General features: G+C 41.1%; 2 protein-coding genes across 2 annotated transcripts; both read left to right on the forward strand.

Moving 5' to 3' along the window:
* Nucleotides 1-1150: 1150 nt before the first annotated feature.
* hsd3b1 (hydroxy-delta-5-steroid dehydrogenase, 3 beta- and steroid delta-isomerase 1) lies at nt 1151-5549 on the forward strand. Its single transcript, XM_084544089.1, has 3 exons — nt 1151-1919; nt 2175-2339; nt 4488-5549. The coding sequence occupies exons 1-3, from the start codon at nt 1769-1771 to the stop codon at nt 5294-5296; spliced, it is 1125 nt and encodes a 374-aa protein (XP_084400215.1). The 5' UTR covers nt 1151-1768; the 3' UTR covers nt 5297-5549.
* Nucleotides 5550-7675: 2126 nt separating this feature from the next.
* pla1a (phospholipase A1 member A) lies at nt 7676-22977 on the forward strand (the record flags this gene model as incomplete). Its single annotated transcript, XM_084544257.1, has 11 exons — nt 7676-7742; nt 9770-9989; nt 10905-11082; nt 12293-12401; nt 14607-14708; nt 17492-17584; nt 17670-17852; nt 19838-19927; nt 20029-20134; nt 21355-21507; nt 22825-22977. 11 exons carry the CDS (start codon nt 7676-7678, stop codon nt 22910-22912), a joined length of 1389 nt encoding a protein of 462 aa, XP_084400383.1. The 3' UTR covers nt 22913-22977.
* Between the last annotated feature and the right edge of the window lie 1631 nt (nt 22978-24608).

Raw genomic sequence — 24608 nt, forward strand, 5'->3', positions numbered from 1 at the left:
ACTACTTCCTTCATGACACTCAGTTTTTCTATTTAAAGGCACCGCTTTTTTAAATGAGAATAACAATGCTGAGATGCGTATGCTGATACCGGGGCCACACCTAAAAACCCTGCAGCCCTCAGAGTTTCCACCACAACTATATTAATCTCTGTGCAAGAGAAAACATGTTTGGCCATCTGGCAGATAGATGTCACCTTGAAATGCCGTCGGTTGTTTGACTTTGCTGGTGTGGCCTTGTGTTGTACGCCACTAACGTAGTAGCAGGCTATAGATCCGATTGACTCATCTTCCGTCCAAATACAATTTTCCTCTCGTCTTCTAAACGGACATTATTACTTCTATTCAAAGCAGATATCCCACATCTTTGTGTTTACTGTGTGGTTTTCAGGGTTTTTGCAACTATTAACTTAGTAAATAAAATTCACTTGACTTGACTTTTATATCCTTTTTGTCTTTTTTTTTTTAACACACAAAGAGGTCTTCACTTGAATAAGGAATGTTGCATAAAACCGAGATTTGTTCTAGGGTTGGAAGTCTGAAACAGCTTTCAAAGATCCTTATATATGTATATACATATCAATAAATCCTAAAAGCCTCTTCTATAGGCACCAAAGAATCAATGAGTGGTTGAACAACACTGACAACTTTGTCATTACAAAGTTGTCAGTGTTGTTCAAACAATTCCTGAAAAAAATCATTATGTGCATTGTTGCAGTGGGTGGATGCAAAAAAAAAATTAAATAAATAAAAATAAAATAAAATCACTATGTGCATTGTTGCACTGGGTGGACGCATAAAACAAAACAAAATAAAATAAAATAAAATAAAAAGTCAAACATTACTATTTAAAGTCTTAAAATGTTTCATTACCCTCCCAAAAATATATAAATATATATAAAATATATTATAAATATAAAAAATCAAGCAAGTATACTTCATTGTTGAGGTTGTTTAATCTCCAAAATGCATTTTATTTTATTTGTAAATCTTATGTTTTAAAATGCTTATCTGCAAATTAAAGGTAGCTGATAATTGTAGAAGAGATTATTGTACTGTGTTTAACTCTCTCCTAAATATTTAATGAGTAATGGCAGTGACTTATTACTACATAAATGTTCAGTAAACTTATTTCAATTTTATGTTCATTTATACACAATACTTTTTTCTCCACTATAGGTGTCTCATAGATTAAATTACATTTAAGTCTTTAAGTCCAAGATTTTAAGCAAAAATATTAACTTTCTTTAGTAAGATGTTAAGTTTCCTTTGTGTTGTTCCACCACCAAGCTTGACCTCGAAAATGATTCATTCACATGAGGAAAAAGGCCTTCAGCTCCCTCCTTGTTCTCATCTGCATCTCACACTGAGTCTGCACATTTCTTGCCATGTTTAGCCTCAAGGTTGAATTGTGAAAGGGAAACGATGCAAGTCTGACTCTGTTTTGTCTAGCAAGAAATAAAAGCATTACATTCCATCTGGAGGTTGCCCGTCCCCTTTTTGTTCCCACATTGCCTTGGAGCAAGTAGAACATTTTTTTTTTTTTCTGGTAACTTCTCTGTGCTTACAAAAAGTGGACACGCTGAGGCGGTGAGGGCAGAAGGTGCAGCCATTCTCCCACAGACAGACTGGGAAACATCCAAGAACAAAATAGTGGTTTCATTTTGAGTCACTTCTTTTGAGCAGCAAAGTGGAGCTCTGAAGGGAAAAGCCAGCAGTATTTTATTTTTTTTTTATTTTTTTTTAGTCTCTCACATTGTACTGATCTGCGATGACTTTGAAAGGCGATGTGTGTGTGGTGACGGGAGCATGTGGGTTCCTGGGAAAGAGGCTGGTGAGGCTGCTGCTGGAGGAAGAGAAACTGGCCGAGATCCGACTGCTGGACAAATGCATGCAACCCCAACTTTTACAGAGTCTGGAGGGTAAGATTTATCATCCTTTTGTTTCTCAGCAGGCATTTAAACGCATTAAATTCGCAGAAATAGGTTGAATGTGCAGTACAGTTGCAGAACATGAAGACATTTTTAATACCAGCAATGTCAAATAATCTTGTTGAGATTTCAAATCATTTTTAAAGATCTTTTAAGCGACATGTGACAGCAACAGTTCAGGTCAAGCCTTTAAGAACAATAGAACAAGTTCTTGTGTTTTGCTAATGATTTCCGATTCACTGTCAGACTGCAGAGGTGACACCAAGCTGAGTGTTTATGAGGGGGAAATCAGAGACAGTGAGTTCTTGAGAAGAGCCTGTCGGGGAGCGTCGATCGTCTTCCACATGGCATCCATCATCGACGTCGAAGAAGCCGTGGAGTACGGTGAGATCTACGGGGTCAACGTCAAAGGTAGGGCTCTCACTTCGACTTTGTTATGAAGAAATTATCACTGACATGTTTTATAAATAGTGAGAAGAACTCCTCGTTGCTCAAACTTCAACTGATACTTTAACGTCTTAAAGCACTTCCACTTTCATATTGACATTCAAGCTGCTTGCATTGTTTACTTTGACACTTTCGATGCTCATGCTGCAAGAGACACTTACACTCAACTCTGTGAACACTTTTTGACAGTGTAATTTTGACTTGACAAATGCTGACTTGCTTCCTAGCAGTTCTTTGGCCCTTTCCAACCAAACAGCCTTTACACTTAATATCAATTTCAACATCTTTCAGTGCTTTCATTTCTGTTCCTGAGGGTAAATCTCCTGGTGGTCTAGTGGTCCCTAGTCAGGGAACAGCAGTGTTTTGGAGAGGCTGTAGTGTAGTGGTTAGTTTGTTACCAAATGGTCACCAGGTTCGCTTCCCCTCGTGTCCATGGCTGACTTGCCTTGAGCAAGTGCCTAACCCCCAAATTGCTCCCTAGGCACTGCACATTATTATTATTTGAACTGTAACTTCCCTTAGTGTGTCAGTTTCATGTACATTTACTCTTAATGAGCTCTAGATTCAGTCATTTCTGCCATGCAAATTATTTTCAAAATGTTTGTAATGTTTCAACCACAATTTGGCAGCTTTTCCAGTATGAAATAATCAGTTAACATATGATCGTGTTGGGCCTCATGCGGGTCAAGTTCTGATCGTGCAGGTTGGAGGAAACTGGTCGCTCCTTGTCCTTCTCTTTGCAGAGTTAGCAGCTCGTCGCTAACTCGTCTCATTGCTACTTTCAGAAGTAAACTTAGCATGTAGATGTTATGTCGTAGCTGCAGCCGCTTGCGTCGCTGTCAAAAAGTTTTAGCACACTTTGAAAGTACGACTCCTGTGGGCAGCGAAGCATCAGAGCGATGAGGAATAGATGGTGAGAGGGTGAAGGGAAGAGGAGCTGGGTTTTGTCTCACTAGCTTGATGTTTCAGGTGATATCAACAGGGGCGCCACTAGGGATTTTGGGCCCCATGAAAAGAATCTTTACAGGGCCCCCAACACAGCGGCGAAATTTTTTGATGCTATTTTACATACAATTATACATTTTAATGGTATTTTTGACTATCATTACCATATTTGTGAAAGAAGAAAAACATGACAGTTGACATGTACAGTAGGGGAAGAACTGAGCACTCTGAATACAATGGAATTCATTTTGATTCATTTATTTGCTGCAACACTGATTCTTAAATTGGAAATAAACTCTTCCATGAAAAAATAGCAATTATAATCAGTGGAGAGAAAAAAAATCTCAGCAAAAACAAAAACACCATCAAAATACAAAATGGTCATATATGATTTCTCATCATTTAAGTAGAACTTAATATATGAAAGAATGGCAAATATATAACGTTGCCGACTGAGTCAAGCTTACTTTTGCAACCTTTCAATCACTGGTCCTTGCTCAACTTTTCTCACCAAAAGCCCAATGCCGAGCCTTCTCAAGTGCAAAATCACTTATCAGGTCTTTGAAGACCAGCTTTCTAGCCAACTGACTCTCAATTGACAGCATGGCAAGACTGCAAAGTCTTTCCTGAGACATTGTGGACCTCAAATAGTTTTTTACTGTGGCTGTGTGACAAACCGCCGGTGCGCTACCTGCAGCTGATCCAGTCGGACTGAACCATTTTACATAAATGAGGGGGGGGGGGGGGGCGGCTGCAGGCGTTGATGTTTCCAAAACAAATAAAGTTATTGTTACCAGGACATTGAAAATAAAACATTTGTGATTATATGTTAGTTAATAACTTAGTGTCATTATTTTTTCTGTATTATAATTTCATCATCATTAGGGGCCTCTCTGGGCCCCCCTCAATCATGGGCCCCTAGAATCCGTCTCCTTTACCCCCCCTTTTCGGTGCCCCAGAATATCAAATTACTAAAAAGAAGTGTGACCATCATGGTAAAGTCATTTACTTAAATACCACGTTGAATGACTTCATCTGTGGAGTTCCCATGGTCCCAACAAAAGAATGCACAGATGATTGAATGGTCATAGGAAGGGTTTGACCTTCTCTAAAATAAGTTGATTAAATGTTGTCTCATATGAACTCAAGAGCATATTTGCTTTGCAGGAACACAGCTGCTACTGGAGGCATGTCTTCAAGAGAACGTGGTGTCCTTCATCTACACCAGCTCCATTGAAGTCATGGGACCAAACCCGAGGGGACAGCCCATAGTCAACGGCACGGAGGACACGGTTTACGACAGCACTCTGAAGTTCACCTACAGCAAGACGAAGAAGGAGGCTGAGGAGCGAACCCTGCAGGCTCACGGCGAGGTGCTCCAAAACGGAGGCCGGCTGGCCACCTGCGCCCTCAGACCCATGTACATCTACGGAGAGGGCTGCCGCTTCCTGCTGGGCCACATGGGCGACGGGATACGAAACAGAGACGTTCTGCTTCGCATGTCTCTACCGGAGGCTCTTGTGAATCCTGTCTACGTGGGAAACGTGGCCGCTGCTCACCTCCAAGCTGCGCGCAGCCTCAAAGATCCACAAAAAAGAAACGCCATCGGAGGAAAGTTTTATTTCATTTCTGATGACACGCCACCTGTGAGTTACTCAGACTTCAACCATGTCATGATGTCTCCTCTGGGCTTCAGCATTCAGGAGAAACTCCCCCTGCCGCTCTCCTTCCTCCACGTAGTCTGTTTCTTTTTGGAGACGCTGTGCACGATGCTCCGGCCGTTCATACGCATCGTCCCGCCGCTTAACCGGCAGCTCCTCACCATGTTGAACACACCGTTCAGCTTCTCCTATCAGAAAGCCAAGAGAGACCTGGGGTACGTCCCTAGATACAGCTGGGAGGAGGCACGAAAACGCACAATTGAATGGCTCGCCTCACAGCTACCAGCAGAAAGGGAAAGAATAAGATACAAATAATTCATGAGAAGTCATAAACACTACATTACATGTTTTTAGCCTTGTGTTTCTATATGACCCCGACTGTTGTTTCTTTATCAGTATGAGTCAGGAGTCAAAACCACATATTTGTACACAGTGAAGGTTTTCACTTAGCAGGTGCATTTGCTCTTTGTTTCTTCAAAACATTTGTATTGAACGTCTGGAGGGATTAATTATCTGTATGTGTCAGATGAGGTCATGCTGTTATCACTTGTAGTTTCTGTAGCATGTACCAAAGTCTTGTTTGTACTATTAAATTTTATGTGTCAAATATCTTTCTTACTGAGCCTTGTGTGTATGTGTAAAATATGTGGCTTGGATGGAAAAACTGCAGTTCCTCAACTGGCCACTTGGGGCTTGGCTCCAAAAAGCAAATGAGTCCTCTTTGTTTGGATGTCTAACTTTACAGCAGTAAGAAACATGTCTACAAAAACTGTTTTGGTATCTATAGCTAAGTTCTCTATTTGTGACAACTGTACAGGAGAGAATCTTTACACAACTCACTCGCTTAAATTATATAAAGCTTAAAGTTGTGTAAAAATAGGGATTGATGAGTGAATGCCGTTAGAAGTTGCTAGCTTTCTGTTTTCCTTTTTGCCCATTTTTGAAAAAGCATGGAGTTAGGTAGAATCAGGCACTGGCAGGATGGCAACTACCGGACTAACAACGCTGAGCTTCAAAACTTTAGGATACCTGTGGGTGACTTCATAAAGGGTTCGTCCATCCTCGTATTCAGTCAATGGACTCGAATCACAGTTACTATTATTAGTCCAAACTTTTATTTCCCACCAGTGTTAAACATAATTAATCTCTAAATCACATTAACTCAAAACGTTTGCCAACTGCAAAATATATCCTGGGTTGGCCTGTTTTCACAGGATTACAAACTTGTGTGTGTTTGTGTTCTTGTACAGCAATCTTTCTGAGGACCACTTTTTTGTTTTACACCAGCGGAGTGAGGACATTTGTGCAAAGTGAGGACATTTTGGCCGTCCCTCATATTTTCACAAGGGTTAAGACTCTGTTTTAAGGTTACAGTTAGTTCATGTTTGGGGTTAGGGTTTGGAACTTATTTGAGATGGTTAGGGTTAGGTGTAACGCACTCGAAGCACAGGCAGACACAAGTGGCATTCTTGTTACTGGTTTATTGAAGCTTCTCCTCAATCCACCGTGAAAACACACAGCGTTAGCATAGCTTAGCATAAATAGCATGCAGAACATGTGAAATAAATAGCATTTTAACAAAGGAAAATACAGACGAACAAAACAAATGCCTCACTGGCTGCATGCTACCAAGGGAATAGTCTTCAGCGCTCTCCTTCTTAGTGTTCACAAAGTCCATATGACCTGCATCAAACTATCACCGGAATATACAAAGTCCGTGTCCTTCTTGCTTGCTGCTTGCAACTTGTCTCACTTTAGGAGCAACTTAACGAGGCACTAAATAAAACAGTCCATGATAATAAATGCAACTTGCGTAAATTCTCAATTATAACACTGAATTAGAAAGAAAAACAAATTAGACAAATTATCTAAACAATATGATTGCAACAGCATTAGGGTTAGAGGCTAGGGAATGCATTACGTCAATGAATGTCTTCACAAACATAGCCATATAAACATGTGTGTGAGTACTGCTATTACTTATCTTGTGGGATCCTGCCTATAATTTTGGGAAATGCCATCATGATGTAATTCGTAAAATTGTAAGGTTTCGGTTTGAGGTTTGTTGGCAGGAAATGACTATAAATCCACATGGTATAATAGAATTAAACTCCCCACTCTAGAGGTTGCATAAAAAGGCATTTATTGTCAGTCAGCTAGATATAACTGATTACCCAATATCCCAGGGTGATCTCCGCTCACTTTCTCCAGTATTTTAGCTTTCACTCTCTCCAAAGCGCACAGACAAAATGATTACCCCCCCCTCCTTTCACACAAACCGGCCAGCAGCCAGGCCAGAGTCCAGCACTTCAAACAAACACCCATTGAACACAAATTAGGTCATGATTCACCACCACCAGGCAAAGACCTTCAAACACTTGTTGGCCCAGTACAAAAACCCAGTCTGGTGGAAAACAATAGAAAAATACCCTTAAACGAGTGTGACGGCTGAGTAGATGGAATAAGGGAGAAGTTGTGGATGCTTTCAGGAGGAGGTCTTTACGTGGGATCCTGCCCCTGTGTGTCACTTAACAGCCGAGGTTTGGTTACGGCGCACAGCACAGAGCCGGGATTTACTCAAGCCAAAAGCTGATCTGCATCCACCAATCTGGGAGCTGAACGGAGCAGCTGAGCACCACTAAGCACCGACTAAAGCTCCCAGGCAGCTATACTCGCTTCTCTGGTAATACAGAAATGCATTGGGTGCACAGAACCGTCCTCCTCTGTGTTTGGTTGATCTACATCACATCACTGGTGGCAGGTGAGTGTTCTGCTCATGAAGGAGATTTGTTCTGCTGAATCACTTTTATTATTATTATTTTGTTTTCATGGCATTATTAAAAATATATGTTTGCAAAGAAGAATCAGTCAAACTGAAAATCTTGTCAACAGTGATTACTTAACACAGTGCGACAGCTTGTCATTGTCACTGTAATCCACATGTTAAAACATTTATAAATAATCTGACATTGTGCAAATGGACGAATTTTGTAGTTTCAGATTCACTTTAGTGAGTATCAGAAATGCAAAGCTGAATACTGTTTCATATCATTGACTGTATGGTTCGTATGCAGGTAACAAATAGAAAGAACAAGGAGAGAACAAAATATTGTGATTACTAAGAACTGCACAACTGTAATACGGCCTTATCGGACAATCAGACCATTCGCAATAACAAATTGTACTCGGACTGGCTTCTGGCATGATTTGCACTGTGCAAACAGACGAGTTTTGCGGTTCGCTTCGAAAATGCAAAGATAAATCCTTGATCAGCGCAGATAAATAAACTCTTTACCCAGTTTACTTCCTGTTTCTTTCTGTAATATTCTGATGCAATAGCTTTTAAATATGCTTGTAAAGTTGGTTCAGCCACATTTACAGACATTTTGCAATCAGAATCTATATTAAGACTGGGATAAGTTAATGTTGCACAACTGTGATACGGCCTTATGGGACGATTCACGTGTCGGACCATTTACGACAACAAATTTTAGTGTCGCTGAATATCTGGGGTGATTTGGACTGCACAAGTTAGCTTCCAAAATGCAAAGTTAAATCCAGGATTCTACGCTGATGAATACTCCTGTTTACTTCCTGTTTTATCTGCTGTTTCGCTTTTTGATGTTTTTTTGATGCAATAGTTCCAGATAGTTTGCAAACAGAAACTATATTAAGACTGGGGTTGGATTGTACAATCGGACGACTTTTGTGGTTAGCTTCAAAAATGCTAAATCCTGGATTCTGCTCAGATACAGTAAATACACGGTTTACTTCCTCCTCTTTTTTTTTTTTTTTTGGCTGGATCTCTTTTTGACATTTCTGATGCAATAGTTTTTAAATATGCTTGCAAAGATGATTCAGCCAAACAGAAAAAACCTGTGGACTTACTTAACACAGCGCTGTAATAAAAGCCTTGGGAAACAATACACGTATCCGATTGTATGTCTGCAGTTACATATCGGATATAATTTGGGCTGTTCAGCTGAATGACTTTTGTAGTTTCAAATTCACAAAGCTGAATTATATGCAAATACATATAGTGTTTACTTTTGAGTTTATTAGTTTTATTTGTAAGAATAAATGAAATGATTGCCTCCTAATTTCACCATAATTAATTAATGACCATTTTTATTATTATTATTTGGCATGCACTGGTAGAAAAAGTAATATTAGAAAAATATACTGTGTAATCAAAACTAAAAGTACCCTTTCTTCAGGAAAATGCCAAGGGGCTTAGCAGATAACGGGGTAGGACACAAATGCAGGACAAAGGCAGGATTTGGCACAAAATGTATTTAATAAAAAAAGAAGACAAACAGAAAGCGCTGTAGAGATGGCAGGTAAACTAAACGTGACGAGACAAAAATACAAGGAGACACGAATCCAGAAAGGTGACAAGCACAGAGAACAAACGGGAAGGCAGGGCTTTATATACACAAGTGGGCAGAGGTTGTGACAAGACACAGGTGAAACAAATCAGGGCGGAGCAACACAAGGAGAAACCAATGAATCAATCAAGAGGGAACAACACAAACAGGAAACCACGAACTTAACAAAATAAAACAGGAAATTCAATGTAGAACCACAGGTAAACTTAACATAGAACCACGACAGAAAATGTCCCTAGAGACCAATATACAGTATAAGTGACATTATTACATTTTTAAATTAATTGATAATTACAAATTCAGACATATGAAGCTTTTATTTTGTGATTTATTGTCATGTGATGCCTGACTGTCAACCCTGAGGCCTGGTCAATATGACCCCTATGTCCTTCCACATCAGGTTCACATGAAACAAATGAGAATGATTCCCAGTGCGCCGAGCTCAACAGCACCACATGGACGGAGTACCGGCAGCGGAGAGCCAAGCTGCAGGTCCAGTACCTGCTGCTGACGAGGGAAAACATGGACTGTGCACAAATGTTCAACCAGGAGTCTCTCACCAAGAGGAGCTCCCACTTCAACGAATCCCGTCCCACAAAGGTCATCATACACGGGTACAGGTGAGGGGTGGACGCTTTATATCTTCTCATCGGTTAGGAGTGTGTGACGTCCATGCGACCGGTCTGGATGAAGCGACAAATCAGAATCTGGTAACAGCAGAGTCTCAGTGAAACAGATAAAGAAGTAAAACAAGCTTTGCAAAAATCACATGACATATTTGGCATGAAATGTTTAATATAGGATAATAGAGGAGATGGGATGAAAGGGTTGAGGGGATGGAATGAAAAGGCATGAAAGAGGGTAGAGGGGAAGTGATGAAAAGGGTCAGAAGGGAAGGGATGAAAAGGGGTCGAGGGGATGGGATGAAAAGGGTCAGAGGGGATGAGATGAAAAGGCGTGAAAAGTGGTTGAGGGAATTGGATGAAAAGGGTCAGAGGGGAAGGGATGAAAAGGGGTCAAGGGAATGGGATGAAAAGACAAGGCATAAAAAGGGGTCGAGGGGAAGGGATGAAAAGGGGGAAGGGATGAAAAGGGTCAAGGGGAAGGATAGGATAATAGGATAATCTGCATAAGGTTCATTTTAACATATTTATTAATGATATATTTTTTAAAATAGACTCTTAAGTGACATTATTACACATAAAAAACGCATTAAAACCCATACCCAGCTTTACTAAGGTTAAAATTTATTAATATTTTCACATTTAGACCCATTTAATGAGACTTCAATGGTGCTAATTCTACAGAGAAGTGGCTACAGACAAAAGTGAAAAGATGTCAACGAAAATGTATATACTATTTCTCCTTTTCGTGGCTAAATTAATTTATTTTACATCTACGCCTGCATGTTGGTTCATCCCCACACTATCAACCATCTTTAAAGAGCGACTCCAGCTCAGCATACGTTTCTCTGTTCCTTTTTTCCCTTCCCTCATTTGTTTCCTTCAACTCCTCCATGATCCGACCCCCCTCAGGGCCCTGGGGAGTAAGCCGTCCTGGGTGATGGACCTGGCCCAGGCCCTTCTTAGGGCTCAGGATGTGAACGTGCTGGTGGTGGACTGGGTCTACGGCGCCTCCTTCGCCTACAACCTGGTGGTGGAGGATTACAAAGAGGTGGCTCTGCAGATCTCCGTCCTCATCAATCAGCTGCAGGTGAGGGAAACCTTTTAGACATGAATTAAATGTTTACAGTCTTAGTATCATCAAAAAGTATTTGCCAAAAGAGATCTTTGACAAAGAAAACTAGATAGAATAATTACTTTTTTAATTTTGTTGTAAATCAATTCAAATCAAGCTTTATTGTCATTTTGACATAAATCCAACTGTAATGCAGAGAGAATTATCTGTACTTACTTAAATAAGATATATAAGTAAAACATTAAATTAAAATAGGTTAAAACATTAAAAGTAAGTATAGAGAATGATTAGTTCAACCTGAGCTAATCATTGTGTTTTAAAGTAACTTGATTTACTTTTCAAATTAATGGGAACCGAACCAAACACCTTCAAAACGATCATATTGTTTGGAAAGTTTGACATACTAGTATTGCTATTCTTATTGCAATGATTTTGAGTTGTGTTTTCAAGCTCCTATAGCAACTTACTGCCATCCAAAGAGAGCAATAAGTCCCAGTTTTAAGGTGTGAAGGGATGGTGGCTTTAATGTATTATTTGTCTAGAGTTTTCTTGTGTAAAAGCAAAAATAAATCTACGTAAAACCAGATTAGAGTAGACCCAGATTAGACGGGGTGGATTCGAAGGAGGGTTGCAGCAGTTTCTAACTGAAATGAGATGATAGCAGTCGAGGAGATCATACTTAAAAGTTTTTACAGCAATTATTGGTTGAATGAGATTGTTCAGAATCTGACTGGATAAGATGGAAACACCAGTTAATTAGAAAACCAGGAAGGGAGGGATAAATGTGAATAAAGATTGTTTTCCCAATTTTTAGATAGGTTTTTATTTGTCACATGCACAGTTATACATTACATAGTACAATGAAATGCATTATGCACAGTGAAATGTATTAAAGTTTGTGTCAGGAGTGGGATTTGAACCCACGCCTCCATTTGGAGACCAGAAGTCCCATTTTCTCAGGAAGGAGTGAATCCTTGAGTCTGGCGCCTTAGACCGCTCGGCCATCCTGACAACCTGATGGAACCCTGAGTTTAATTTGATGGATCATCATCGTCAACAACAATCAATCGAGACATTTAGACATCTGTGGAAATAGTAAAAGCATGAATGACATTTGTGCTTGTTCACCTTTTTCCTGCTGAATCTTTATTTTGTACATTTCATGAAACAAACAATTATGGAGAAGCTGAAAAATAAAATTTGGCGCAACTCTCTTATCCAACAGACACATGGATGCAAACTTGAGACCTTCCACTTCATCGGGGTCAGTCTCGGGGCTCATGTCGCTGGGTTTGTTGGGACTCTGTTCGAAGGAAAGATTGGGAGAATCACAGGTGGGTCCAGATCGTCTCAACATCATAATATAGAAACATAAAATACAGCTTCGAACACCACTGGGCTCTTGGTTGTTAAAAAAACAAAAAAGCAAGTGAAAACAGATTTCTACAAAGTAATGTCAATGTTACGACCCGCTGCACCTCCACTGGCCTGGCTGAATACTTCTATAATCAGTTCACTAACAAAGACCATGCCTCATTTGATGCAAATAAGTTAATGGACCCCAGGAAGACTAGCTGTCGCCTTCACGTCAGCTAATGGGGATCCTTTTTAAATTAACAAATAAACAAATTGGCAGACAGGTCGTGAGAGAAATGAATGGAGGGATGAAAAGCGGTTGAGGAGATGGGATGAAAGGGTGGAGGGGATGGAATGAAAAGGGTCAGAGGGGATGGGATGAAAATGGATGAAAAGGGGTCGAGCGGAAGGGATGAAAAGGGTTGAGTTGATGGGATGAAAATGGATAAAAAGGGGTCGAGGGGAAGGGATGAAATGGGTCGAGGGGAAGGGATGAAAAGGGTCGAGGGAATGAGATGAAAAGGGGTCGAGTTGATGGGATGAAAATGGATGAAAAGGGGTCGAGGATAAGGGATGAAAAGGGTTGAGGGGAAGGGATGAAAAGTCGTTGACTTGATGGGATGAAAATGGATTAAAAGGGGTTATGGGAATGGGATGAAAAGGCTTGAAGAGGGTTGAGGGTAAGGGATGAAAAGAACTGAGACTGAGAGAGACTGAGGGTTAGGAGACACTTTAATAGGTAACTGGGGGAAATAGGTATTGTCTAGTTACCCATTTTAAGTTATAAACACTTCATATATTTTACATCATACCTTTTCAATGAATTGACTTTTCTTGGGAGGTAACTGCTGAAAATTTTTGAATTTGTAGCATAAAGCCAGCCATTCGTTAACTGATTAAAGGGATAAAACTGAACTTTGCAGTATTGTTGGTGGATTGTGAAACAGCATTGGCAGCAGTGCAGACAGTGAAGGTCTGGGCGGCTCCGTGGAGTCTCTAACAGAGCCTCAGTGTGACCTTCGGTGATTAGAAAGGCTCTTTAAAGGACAACGGCACTTTGATAAGAGACACTGCGAAGCTGTGTGGAGAGGCTCGGTCCCCCCTCATCCCGCAACACACCACCACCCTCAGCACAATACGCCTCTGTTCGCTTGTTTATATCAGGTCTTTTTTGTCTGAGTGGGACGGCTCGTGTGGGTTCGATGTAAATGTCGAGGGCCGCTCAGAGGCTTCACAGACTGGAGTAGATTTAGAAAAATAAGAACATGTGTCACTAAAGAGCTGAAAATTTGATATTTTTAAGATTTCAAAATGAGAGTCCTCTAAAATCAAAGCTAAAACTCTTCTTCTCTAAATGACTGGTGGGGGATGGGATGGCATCCATTTTCATCCCATCCCCTCTAGGTCACTGAAGAAACTTGCAGATTGCACCACCACATATGCTTCGACCTGAGATGCAGGATGCGCAAATATGCCATGACCTGGATGACTGACATTTTATTTCCATGACTCTAGTAAAGCGCTGTGACTAACGCTAGAGTGTATTTCCCCTCGAAATCTACTGGCGGGCAGACAAATTGAGAAGAGGTGACGGGATGTTGAAGTCTTTTAATTAGGGGTTTTTGGAGATTATTTTTGTGTCTCACAAACTCTGAATCCACAACATAAAAAATAACCAGCCACTGAGAGAGTTTATTTATGGCACCGACTGTAGCCGCGACATCAAAACCAAGAAAAACAGAACTCCTCAAATAAAACTGCCTCTGAAGTCTGAAGTTCCAGATACAGGGGGGAATAAAATATTTGACTACTCAGTTGTCTTTGCTTTTCTACACTGGCTATAGTTTTATTTATTAATTAATTTATTTTATAGGGACAATGCACATTAATGAACATCTATTCAGACGGCAATTAAAGTAAATATGCCGGATTATTGCATCAATTCTAATTTGCATCCGCAGTCCCTAGGCAGGTAACACAAAAACACTGGACAATAGATCACAATAAGAGCACATCACAAGACAGTACATTACTAAGAAGATGAAAGTCAATGGTTGCAAGATTGGTTTGCTTTCAGCCATTGCTTGAGGTAAGTTTTGAAGGTTTAGTAGTTTTTCCATTTTAATGCCAAAGATTTTTACCTTTCAAACCAAACTTTCCTCCTCCTCCTCCTCCTCGTCCAGGCCTTGACCCTGCAGGACCCATGTTTAAAGGAGCGGACACCTACGACCGGCTGGACCCGTCTGACGCCCTGTTTGTCGATGCCATCCACACGGACTCTGACTGTGAGACAACTTTAATTTACTGTGACTCTTTTTTTTTTTGTTAGTGCCTTGGCTCTGACTCTGATTGCTTAATGTTGAGGAGAAACAGAAGATACATTTGTGCTCTTGTCAGATCAAAAACCCACTTGTTGCACAAGTTAAATTTCCCCCGAAAAAATATGTAAACTCTGACTTATAGGTCGGGCTCTTCTGGCCAATGTTTGTTATTCTAGCCAAACTTAAAAAAGCGGGTTTCGAAGCTCAGTGCCGTGTCTCTGGCCGTCGCCATCTTGGTAGTACCTGACTCCACCTAACCCCCAGCTAATTAAAAAAAAATAAAAAAAAGAATGCAAAAGAGGTGGAACATGTTAGCTGGGTGGGTGGACATCTAGCAGCCAATGAGGACACCCACCTGCCACCTTTGCACTTAGTCAAAATAACTGAGAGCTGTTGATCTGAACTGTGTTTTCATTTTGGAGGCTGTGGTTTGTAGTACTACTAAATGGTGTCGTATTATTTTGACCAGCAGAAGCATTTTTTAATTTATAACGGTTTAACAGCACCATCCTCCAAAATGATCATACAGTTGAATTACCACCTATAAACTGAACATTATAGCAGTCATGAAGCTAAGACAGGTTGAGGAGGTCATACGGTCAGTGATGATTTCATATATTCGACTGTTTCTATGTGATGAAGCTACCGGACACTGAATTTCCCTCGGGATAAATAAAGTATCAGGGTGAGGTAGGACCCAAATGCTGGACACTAGGCGATGAGGCAGGAGTAGGCAAAAAATGAATTTAATCGAACCAAAAGTAACACAGGGCGCTGCATAAGGCAGGAGATCCAAAAAAGACAAAAACCAAAACCTTCAAAACAGACAAGAACATAACAGGATAAGACTAGAGACTGAAAACACTGGGAACACAGAGAAACAGTAGAAAACAGTATGACGATACAGAGGACAAAGGGAAAGGGAGGACTATGTTTGCACAGAAGGGCTGAAGAGACACAGGTGAAAACAATCAAGACGGGGCAGACAATTACAAAGCCGGGAAGGGACAGGAAGGGACACGAGACAGGAAACCAAGAACTTATCAAAATAAAACAGGAAACTGAAAAACATGAAACATGAACGAAACCCAAAACATGAACACAGGGGATGAAAACGCAGAACCATGACAGAATGCATTCTTTTGCACTAGTGTACCTAATAAACTGGCATGTGAGTGTATATAGTGCATGCATGTATTAATTTACAAAGCAAAGACATTCATTTCACTTTTCTGCTAACATACTGTGTGGTATGAAAACTCTATAAGAGAACTATAAGAATTACATTATTTATTTTTATATTTCTATGTACTTTCTTTACATTTTGTTGATTATAACATCTCAGGTAAATACACAAGAAAATGTTGATAACATAGTTGATGAACAATTAATCCACTCCATATGCAGACAATCATTTTGATGAAATATTGAAGAGGAGGAGTTGAAACTTACCACACTGTCTTCAGAATTCCCGTCAAAAAGGGCGTGGCATCTGTTGCTTTGTTGCTTATTTGAATTTGGAGCAAACCATTGCTGATTTCATTCATTCATTCATCTTCTATACCCGTTTAGTCCTGTTAAGGGTCACGGGGGTCTGCTGGAGCCTATCCCAGCTGTCATCGGGCGAGAGGCAGGGGTACACCCTGGACAGGTCGCCAGTCCATCGCAGGGCCAACACAGAGACAGACAACCATTCACACTCACACGCACACCTACGGCCAATTTAGAATCAATGAACCTAACCAGCATGTCTTTGGATGGTGGGAGGAAGCCGGAGTACCCGGAGAGAACCCACGCAGACACAGGGAGAACATGCAAACTCCACACAGAAAGGCCAGCCGGCCCATGGATTCAAACCGGTGACCTTCTTGCTGTGAGGCATCAGTGCTAACCACCTCGCCACTGTGCCGCCCCATTGCTGATTTATAGGGGTGATATCAATGGGTAACATAGTTGACAAAGATTTCTCAGACACACACAAAGTGAATAATTTTATGTTTATTAAGGATTCAAATAGTTTTAAAAACACCTTTATCATGTTTTAATGATTATTTTGAACAAATAATGCTGAAAATAATATACACAAACATGTCTTCTAGGGTTAATTTTGAAGAGCAAACTTGAAATGTATGAAGTCGGACAGCACAAAAACTGCAAATTCCAGTATATAATTTGCATTTTTTGCTAAATAAATTAAAGAACTTGTTAACTTTCTGTATTACAAGAAAGAGAAATATCACCCAATATAAAATTGGTCATTGCTTGAAATGAATATTTAGTCAAATTGATAAATACACCCCATGGACATGGGGTACATGGTATGTACCCGTAATTATAGAATCACTCTTAAACTAGTCCTGATCATGAACTTCCAAGTTTTCCATAAGCATATATATATATATATATATATATATATATATATATATATATATGGATGATGGGAATAATGGAGATCCATTCAGTTTCTTGCACACCATTAAGTTTAAAGGAACACCTACCCATACCTCAGCAAATTCCTTAAATTAGTTCCCCCAACACAACACAATATTGTTGTAGATTTTATGAACCATACTCTATTGTAATTGCTTCGGCAGACTGTACCTGTAAATATTAAATATGAAAGGAAGCATCGAGACCTTTGTGAGGAGAAGAACCATTTAAAGTGTTTGCTTGCTCTTTTCACTGTAACTTTCAAAGTAGCACACCACCTGAGCTGTATTCATGAGGTTTCCTTTGTGCATCATCAGACTTTGGCATCTCCATCCCCGTGGGTCATGTGGACTTCTTCCTGAACGGGGGGAAGGACCAGACTGGATGTGCCCGCTCCAGGTTTGCCTCCAGTAAGTTCTGCCCTGATTGAAACCTGAAAGCACATCCTCTGTGACCGTGACGTTCTCCAGACACGTGGCTCTCGTGTGCTTTCAGTTCTTGTGTACTTCCCAGTGTACGGTTACGTGATCTGCGACCACATGAGGGCGCTGCACGTCTTCATGAGCGCGCTGAACGGCTCGTGCCCGCTGGTGGGGATCCCGTGCCCCATGTACGACGACTTCCTGGAGGGACAGTGCTTGGACTGTGACGTCTTTAAAGGGACGTGTCCGGTGATAGGTAACGACACACCTGAGGTCACCTGAGTTCTGCTGGTTTCTGGGTCTAACTATAATTCTTACAATTATTAATACTAGTCTTGCTGCTTCTATTTCTGCTAATGCAACATATACTAATCCAAAAATACTGGTATCAAAGCGCTTCTAATGAAATCATCTTAATAATTCATGTTTTGAAATTGGTGATGGAGCATTTTTCATTTATTTGATCCAAGGCATAAACACTTTTGTAAGACACAAGCTTTGCCAGGGCTGACGGTTTAATTAAAAGTGTAATTTATCAATTAACTTTAAGCAAAGGGCACTAAAGACTATAATTTGTAGTTTGTGAGTATTTTAAGCATTGAAAGAGGGATAGAAAGTATATATAAATATATAATACTGTGTAAAAGTATACAGTTTTATCAGCAGTGACCTCAGTCTAGTTGTTTCCTCACAGGGAGGCGTTGTAGAATCTTATGTCCTGAGGGACAAACTTCCTCAACCCGTCCGTGGAGCAGGACAGAGACAGCAGCCTGTCACTGAGCGAGCTTCTCTGCCTGACTATGGTGTCATGTAGAGGGTGGTGGACCACATCATCATGGCCACAAGTAGCTAGAAATACCGATAAAGTCACCTGCTCTTTTTCTTCTTACAGCCAAAATTGGCATCGTTAAACTGTTTGTTGTATCTGACCAAAGGTTTAAAACCTAAACACGCTCCAGATCTACAAGATATTGTGTTGAAAAGCTGCAGATTTTCACATTTTTAAAGCGAGGTGTAATATCTTTAACCTCACATCTGCTTGGGAACAACCTTATAATTATCTTTTGTACTTTGGTGAGTATTTAAGAGGCAACAAGTAGCTAAAAATACTATTTAACTCACTTGCTCTTTTTCATCCAATGTGGAAAACTGGCATCTTTACACTGTATCTGAACAAAAAGTAAAAAAAAAAAGACATTTAAGATATTAAAAGCTGGGAATAACATTTTTAATGGCACGTTTGCTTGGGAACTGTGCACAAAGTTGAGGTCGTAAAAGTACAGAACACTGTGAGAGTCAAAAGTATCTAAAGAGCATCTAAAAAAAAAAAAAGCTTAAAGAAATACAGATTAACTCAGTTGCTCTTTTTCTTCTTGCAGCCAAAACCGACAAACGGCAAATTTTCACATTTTAAAAGCCGGGAGCAATATTTTTAACGTTCGCTTGCAAAAACTTTAGGTGCTAGAAATAAAGCAGGGATGGAAATAAAGCCAGGAATAGGTTTTAATTTATTAATTAACTTAATAAATAAGTCAATAAGTTGAGTCTAGAGTTAAATGTGCAGAAAAACTTACAACCCCGACAGTAATTAGCTTTTGTACTCTGGCAAGTGACATTCAGGACACTGTAAGAGGCTGCAAGTAGTTCAAGACAATGAATCCAAATCAGCATCTTTAAATAGTTTGTTGAATCTAAACAAGATGAAGTGCAGGAAGGTGGCTAATTTTCACTTAAAGCTCGGAGAGGAAAAGGGTTTAGGCACTAACGATAAAGAGAAGATGCTTTTTAAACTTGTGCCATGAATACAATAAGCAAAAAACAGTCACAGTTCTCATGTCACACAGTTTTTCAAGGTCCCTGTCTCAGTGTTTTCCGTCATGATTGCTCAGATGAGGACTCCACGTAGGTCAGGCCGTTGCTCTTGATGGTTCTTTAGTCTGGAAGTTTTTGGTTGAAGTTTTTACGCAAGACACAGAAACTACCGTCACAGTGACAGATCTTTCCGTCAGAGGGACCGAGCAAAAGAATAAAAATATAAAGCGTTAAGCTTGTTTTCTGCTGAGCCTCAGCGTCACCTGTAGATCTGGCACTCACGCCAGCGGCTCTGGTCTCGTCACACGGCGGCTTTTGGCAGCTTCTTATCGTTTCAACCCCTGATACTCCGACACGGGCTGATACAGGCGACGCAGTTCATGCACATGATCGGTGACGCAAGCACTTCTGTGTGTGTGTGTGTTTCAGGTTTATCAGAAAACAGTGGCATAACCGCATCTCCGATTCCAAGAGAGCAGAGACTGTACCTCCTCACAGCGTCTTCACCACCTTTTTGCGGTGAGTTCCTGTCTCACCTTTTCAGCAAATGTTATTTACCCCAATAACATTTCACTTCTCATGACTAATGAATTGGTCTGATTTAATGTTCCTCTGCTCAGCTCATCACATCCTGCTGGTGCTGGAGGTTTCTGCCCTGGATAAGAGCGCCGAGCTGGAAGTGACACTGAAGACTGAGGACAAGGAAACAAAGCAGAGGCTCAAGCTGTAGGTACCTCTGCAGATCTCTCTATTTAGTGCAATGAGACTATCTGGGTTGCCCAAAATCTGTGCATGCACTTTAAATGCATGCATAAAGCACCTAGTTATTGCTTCCTTTAGTTCTCAAAACAGCCACAGCTCTTAGCGTTGTGGATCCCAAAACCATGGCACAACTGCCTTACACGATTTCTGCAGACTTGCCCGCTGCACACGCTGCAGATCTCTTGTTCTGGACTCATATGTGGTGACTAAATTGTTTGTGACCTGGTGCTTCATCCGGCAGGAAGCAGCCATTAGTCGACGGTGAATTATGGCCACGAGGGGGTTGCGCGTGGTCAGCAGCAGTACCCAGACAGGCTTAAGCTGTGATTCATTCATTAAGGGTCCAGACGTGTATTAAGAAAACATTTCCTGACACCATTACACCCTCATCTGCAGCCAGGATGTTTTGACGCAAGGCTGGTGGTGTGAATGGATTTGCGCTTTTCATGCCAAATTCAGTATAAATGAAGATTTGTCAGACCTGGCTACAGGTTCAGCATATAACTGAATCTGAGCCCCCTGCAGCCTCAGATTCCTTGACCTTCTGCTGTTGAAGTCCATCTGTCTCGTGCTTTTCTGTGAGGTGCAACCCCTCTATGCAGAACCGAATCAAATTTAGCCTCAGATATCAAATTTTCCCCTCCATCCTGATGTTCGGCGTGAAGACTAACCCCTGCTCTGCATTGCTGCAACGTGACTGGTTGATTAGATAATTGCATACATAAGCAGGCGTGCAGGAGTTCCTAATAAAGAGAATGCACAAGTTAAAATAAAAAAAATTTAAAAAACAGAGCAAGGATGAAGAAGAGGAGGAAAGACTCACCAACAAAATGATTTTGCTAGATTCCCATGACATGATTGTAAAGATGGAGGGGAAATAATAATAACAAAACCACCAGTTCTGCACATACATAAATACTTGCAGCATCCAAGCAGAAGTTTAAGTGGAGCAAAAGTCAGCATTTTGTTTTTCATACTCCCTATGACAGACTCTAACGCAGCCTATATGTAATTTTCTTTTTTGCATGTATGCATTTTTCCCAGAAAAGGTAAGTGGGCAGTTTCTATATTAAGAGGAGATGTGTATGTTTATAGCCAGGTGCAGAAGGAAGCGTCGAGTGAGAAGAATGGCCTGTGCTCAGGTCTAGGTTCAGCAACATTATGTTGCTAATTTTTTTTTGCAGTCAGACGGCTAAGACGGTGTACAGGACGGTGCTGGCTCACCCCGTGGCTCTGTGCAAGGTCAACACCATCAGGCTGAAGAACACGGGATCTATCTTCAGACAGGGAGAGATCCACGTCAAGTCTGTTTGTGTCTCCGAGTTCCCCTCACTCAGGTACGTCCTGTTCGAGCTCCCTGTGGAGTTTACCCCCTCTGTATACTGGAAGCTACACTGCGTGGCCAAAAAGTCGCCACCTGGACTTAACTCAGCAAATAGGTAGGAGCCTCCTATTGGATAATTTCTGCATGGGTGATCATCTTTCAGCTGGCAACAAGTTATTTAACCCCAACTGATGCAATGAGTAGCTTCTCATTTCTTAAACAACCATGTCTAAAGACACGTCCTGTGGTCGTGGAAAAGATGTTAGTCTGTTTGAGAAGGGTCAAATCATTGGCATGCATCAAGCAGAGAAAACATCTAAGGAGATTGTAGAAACTACTAAAACTGGGTTAAGATCTGTCCAACACATTATCGTTTGGTAAAATCAAATCAACGAAATCCAACAGTAGAACTCAGAGCTATGTTTAATAGTGAAAGTAAGAACATTTCCACACGTACAATGTGAAGGGAACTCAAGGGATTGGGACTGAACAGCTGTGCAGCCTTAAGAAAACCACTAATCAGTGAGGCTAACTGGAAATAAAGGCTTCAATTTGCTAGGGAGCATAAAGATTGGACTCTGGAGCAATGGAAGAAGGTCATGTGGTCTGATGAGTCCAGATTTACCCTGTTCCAGAGTGATGGGGGCATCAGGGTAAGAAGAGAGGCAGATGAAGTGATGCACCCATCATGCCTAGTGTCTACTGTACAAGCCTGTGGGGGCAGTGCTATGATCTGGGGTTGCTGCAGTTGCTCAGGTCTAGGTTCAGCAACATTATGTTGCCCAAAGAATGAGGTCAGCTGACTACCTGAATATACTGAATGACCAGGTTATTCCATCAATGGATCATACTCCAAGATGACAATGCCAGGATTCATGGGGCTCAGATTGTGAAAGAGTGGTTCAGGGAGCATTAGACATCATTTTCACACATGGATTGGCCACCACAGAGTCCAGACCTTAACCCCATTGAGAATCTTTGGGATGTGCTGGAGAAGGCTTTGTGCAGTGGTCAGACTCTCCCATCATCAATACAAGATCTTGGTGAACAATGAATGCAACACTGGATGGAAATAAATCTGGTGACATTGCAGAAGCTTATAGAAACAATGCCACAGGGAATGTGTGCTGTAATCAAAGTTAAAGGCAGTCCAATGAAATATTAGTGTGCGTGACTTTGTTTTTGGCCAGGCAGTGTACGTATCATCATCACAAGATGTTCCACATGAACCCCTTTGGTCCTGTTCCATTTTTTATGCCCTCTGCCAATATTCATTATTCATTTTCCTCTTAAAAAGTTTAAATTCACTTCTCGTGTGTTTGTCGTTCAGGCATGAAGAGCCGTTGTGTGTGAACAACTTCAGTGTCAGACGAGGAACTCTGTGGTCACATGACTTAGTGCACGTTTGCGGCTTCTGAAGAGAAAGGCGCAGAGGAAAAAATGTCTCCCTCGCATTTCCCCTGTCTCGTTTAATATTAGGGAACAATAACAGTTAAATGTCAGCGGGTTGAGACAGAGAATGACGTTTTATTCTGAGGAGGAAGCTAACATCCGTCCAGTCTAAGTTAGTCGATTAGATAACCCGACGTTTTTCCAATGTTGTGAGTGAAACTGTAAAAAAATAAAAGTGATTTTTGTCAAAAGTGAATTCTGTGATTTGATTTTGCCTCTTAGCTCAGAGAAGTGGTTATAAAGATATATTTGGTTCCCTAACCAAATGGTGACGTCCTTGACCTCTGGACTGCAGCACAAGAGAGTGTCAACCAAGGGCACAACCCTAGACGCCCAAAATACTTTCCCACAATTAACACCTTCGATCCAGGAAGGAGAGGATCAGCGGACCGTGCCCTTGACTTCTGATTCCATACCATCCCAAATTTGCTGTGACCGATCTGTGCCCAGACCTGGTCCTCTGGTCCAACTCTTTACGTTGTGTCTTCATCGTAGAGCTGGCAGTCCCTCTGGAGGATTGCATCAAGCAAGGAACAGGAAGGTGAAAGTGTGTGTGTTGGGCTTTGTAGCCAGTTCCACTACAAAGCTGACGAAGGAATCAGAGGCCAGACCCAGCGGAAGGCGATTAAGGAGCTTTCCATTGCTGCTGAAAGAAGCTTCTCTGGCTTTGTCCAAAGTGGTAGGGCTGCAGATTGACCATTGGCCAAAGGCAGAAACACCCAATGAGTGCCGGAGTACACAAATGATGATGGAAAGACCTAGCTTTGGCATCGTCCTTCTCTCGTCCAAACCCTCATGGAAATAGGAGCGTAGGGGGGAGGTAAAGCAAACAGCTTCTCCCCTGGATAACAAAGTGAACCCTCAAAAAACTTTTCCAACCCACTCAAGGTAAAATAATTACCGTGCAGAATCAATAGGGTTTGTCGCACCTAGTCCTGTCAAGCCAACAGTGTGAGATAAAGCATGTGCTCTTGATGCACTGATTCATACGATCAATATCCACCATAAAGACGAATTAATCCCAACAAAATAAAAAACAAACAGTGTCAAAGCCAGTGCACATCTGGGAGTATTTTATTTATCTGGCTTGTGCATAAATTGTTTTAGTTCTCTCCGGCTTCATCCCACCATCCAAAGACATGCTGGTTAGGTTCATTGATTCTAAATTGGCCGTAGGTGTGAGTGTGAATGGTTGTCTGTCTCTCTGTGTTTGCCCTGAGATAGACTGGAGACCTGTCCAGGGTCTCCAGTCTACCCCACCTCTTGCCCAATGACAGTTGGGATAGGCTCCAGCCCCCCCATGACCCTTCACAGGAAAAGCGGTTACAGAAGATGCTAAACGTTGAATGGCGTCAAATTGAACCCAAAGATAACAGGAGGGTTAATCAAGTTCAGCGACATCAGAAACTACATCCTTCATAATGATCATGCAGTTGAATTAACACCTTTCTGGCGTTGTTTTCTACATCAGCTGAATATTATAACAGTCATGAAGGTGGGATTTAGTGCAGGACTGTAGCTGTTTTCACTGGTGTACCTAATGTTTTGGCAAGTGAGCGTATAGAAAGAGGATATTTTCCAGATGAAGATCGTGTTGAGAAAATCAGACTCACAAGCTTCACCTTTGGCTGCAGACATGTGAGATACATACATAGTTATAGT

This window comes from Chelon labrosus (assembly GCF_963514085.1).
Source record: "Chelon labrosus genome assembly, chromosome: 5".
Taxonomy (NCBI): Eukaryota; Metazoa; Chordata; class Actinopteri; order Mugiliformes; family Mugilidae; genus Chelon; species Chelon labrosus.

What these genes read in the sequence shown, in the direction of transcription:
- hsd3b1 (XM_084544089.1), top strand. Translation starts at nt 1,769, where the DNA reads ATGACTTTGAAAGGCGATGTGTGTGTGGTGACGGGAGCATGTGGGTTC. An exon ending in ACTTTTACAGAGTCTGGAGG is followed by an intron (nt 1,920 to 2,174) that starts GTAAGATTTATC and finishes ATTCACTGTCAG; the next exon opens with ACTGCAGAGGTGACACCAAG. An exon ending in CTACGGGGTCAACGTCAAAG is followed by an intron (nt 2,340 to 4,487) that starts GTAGGGCTCTCA and finishes TTTGCTTTGCAG; the next exon opens with GAACACAGCTGCTACTGGAG.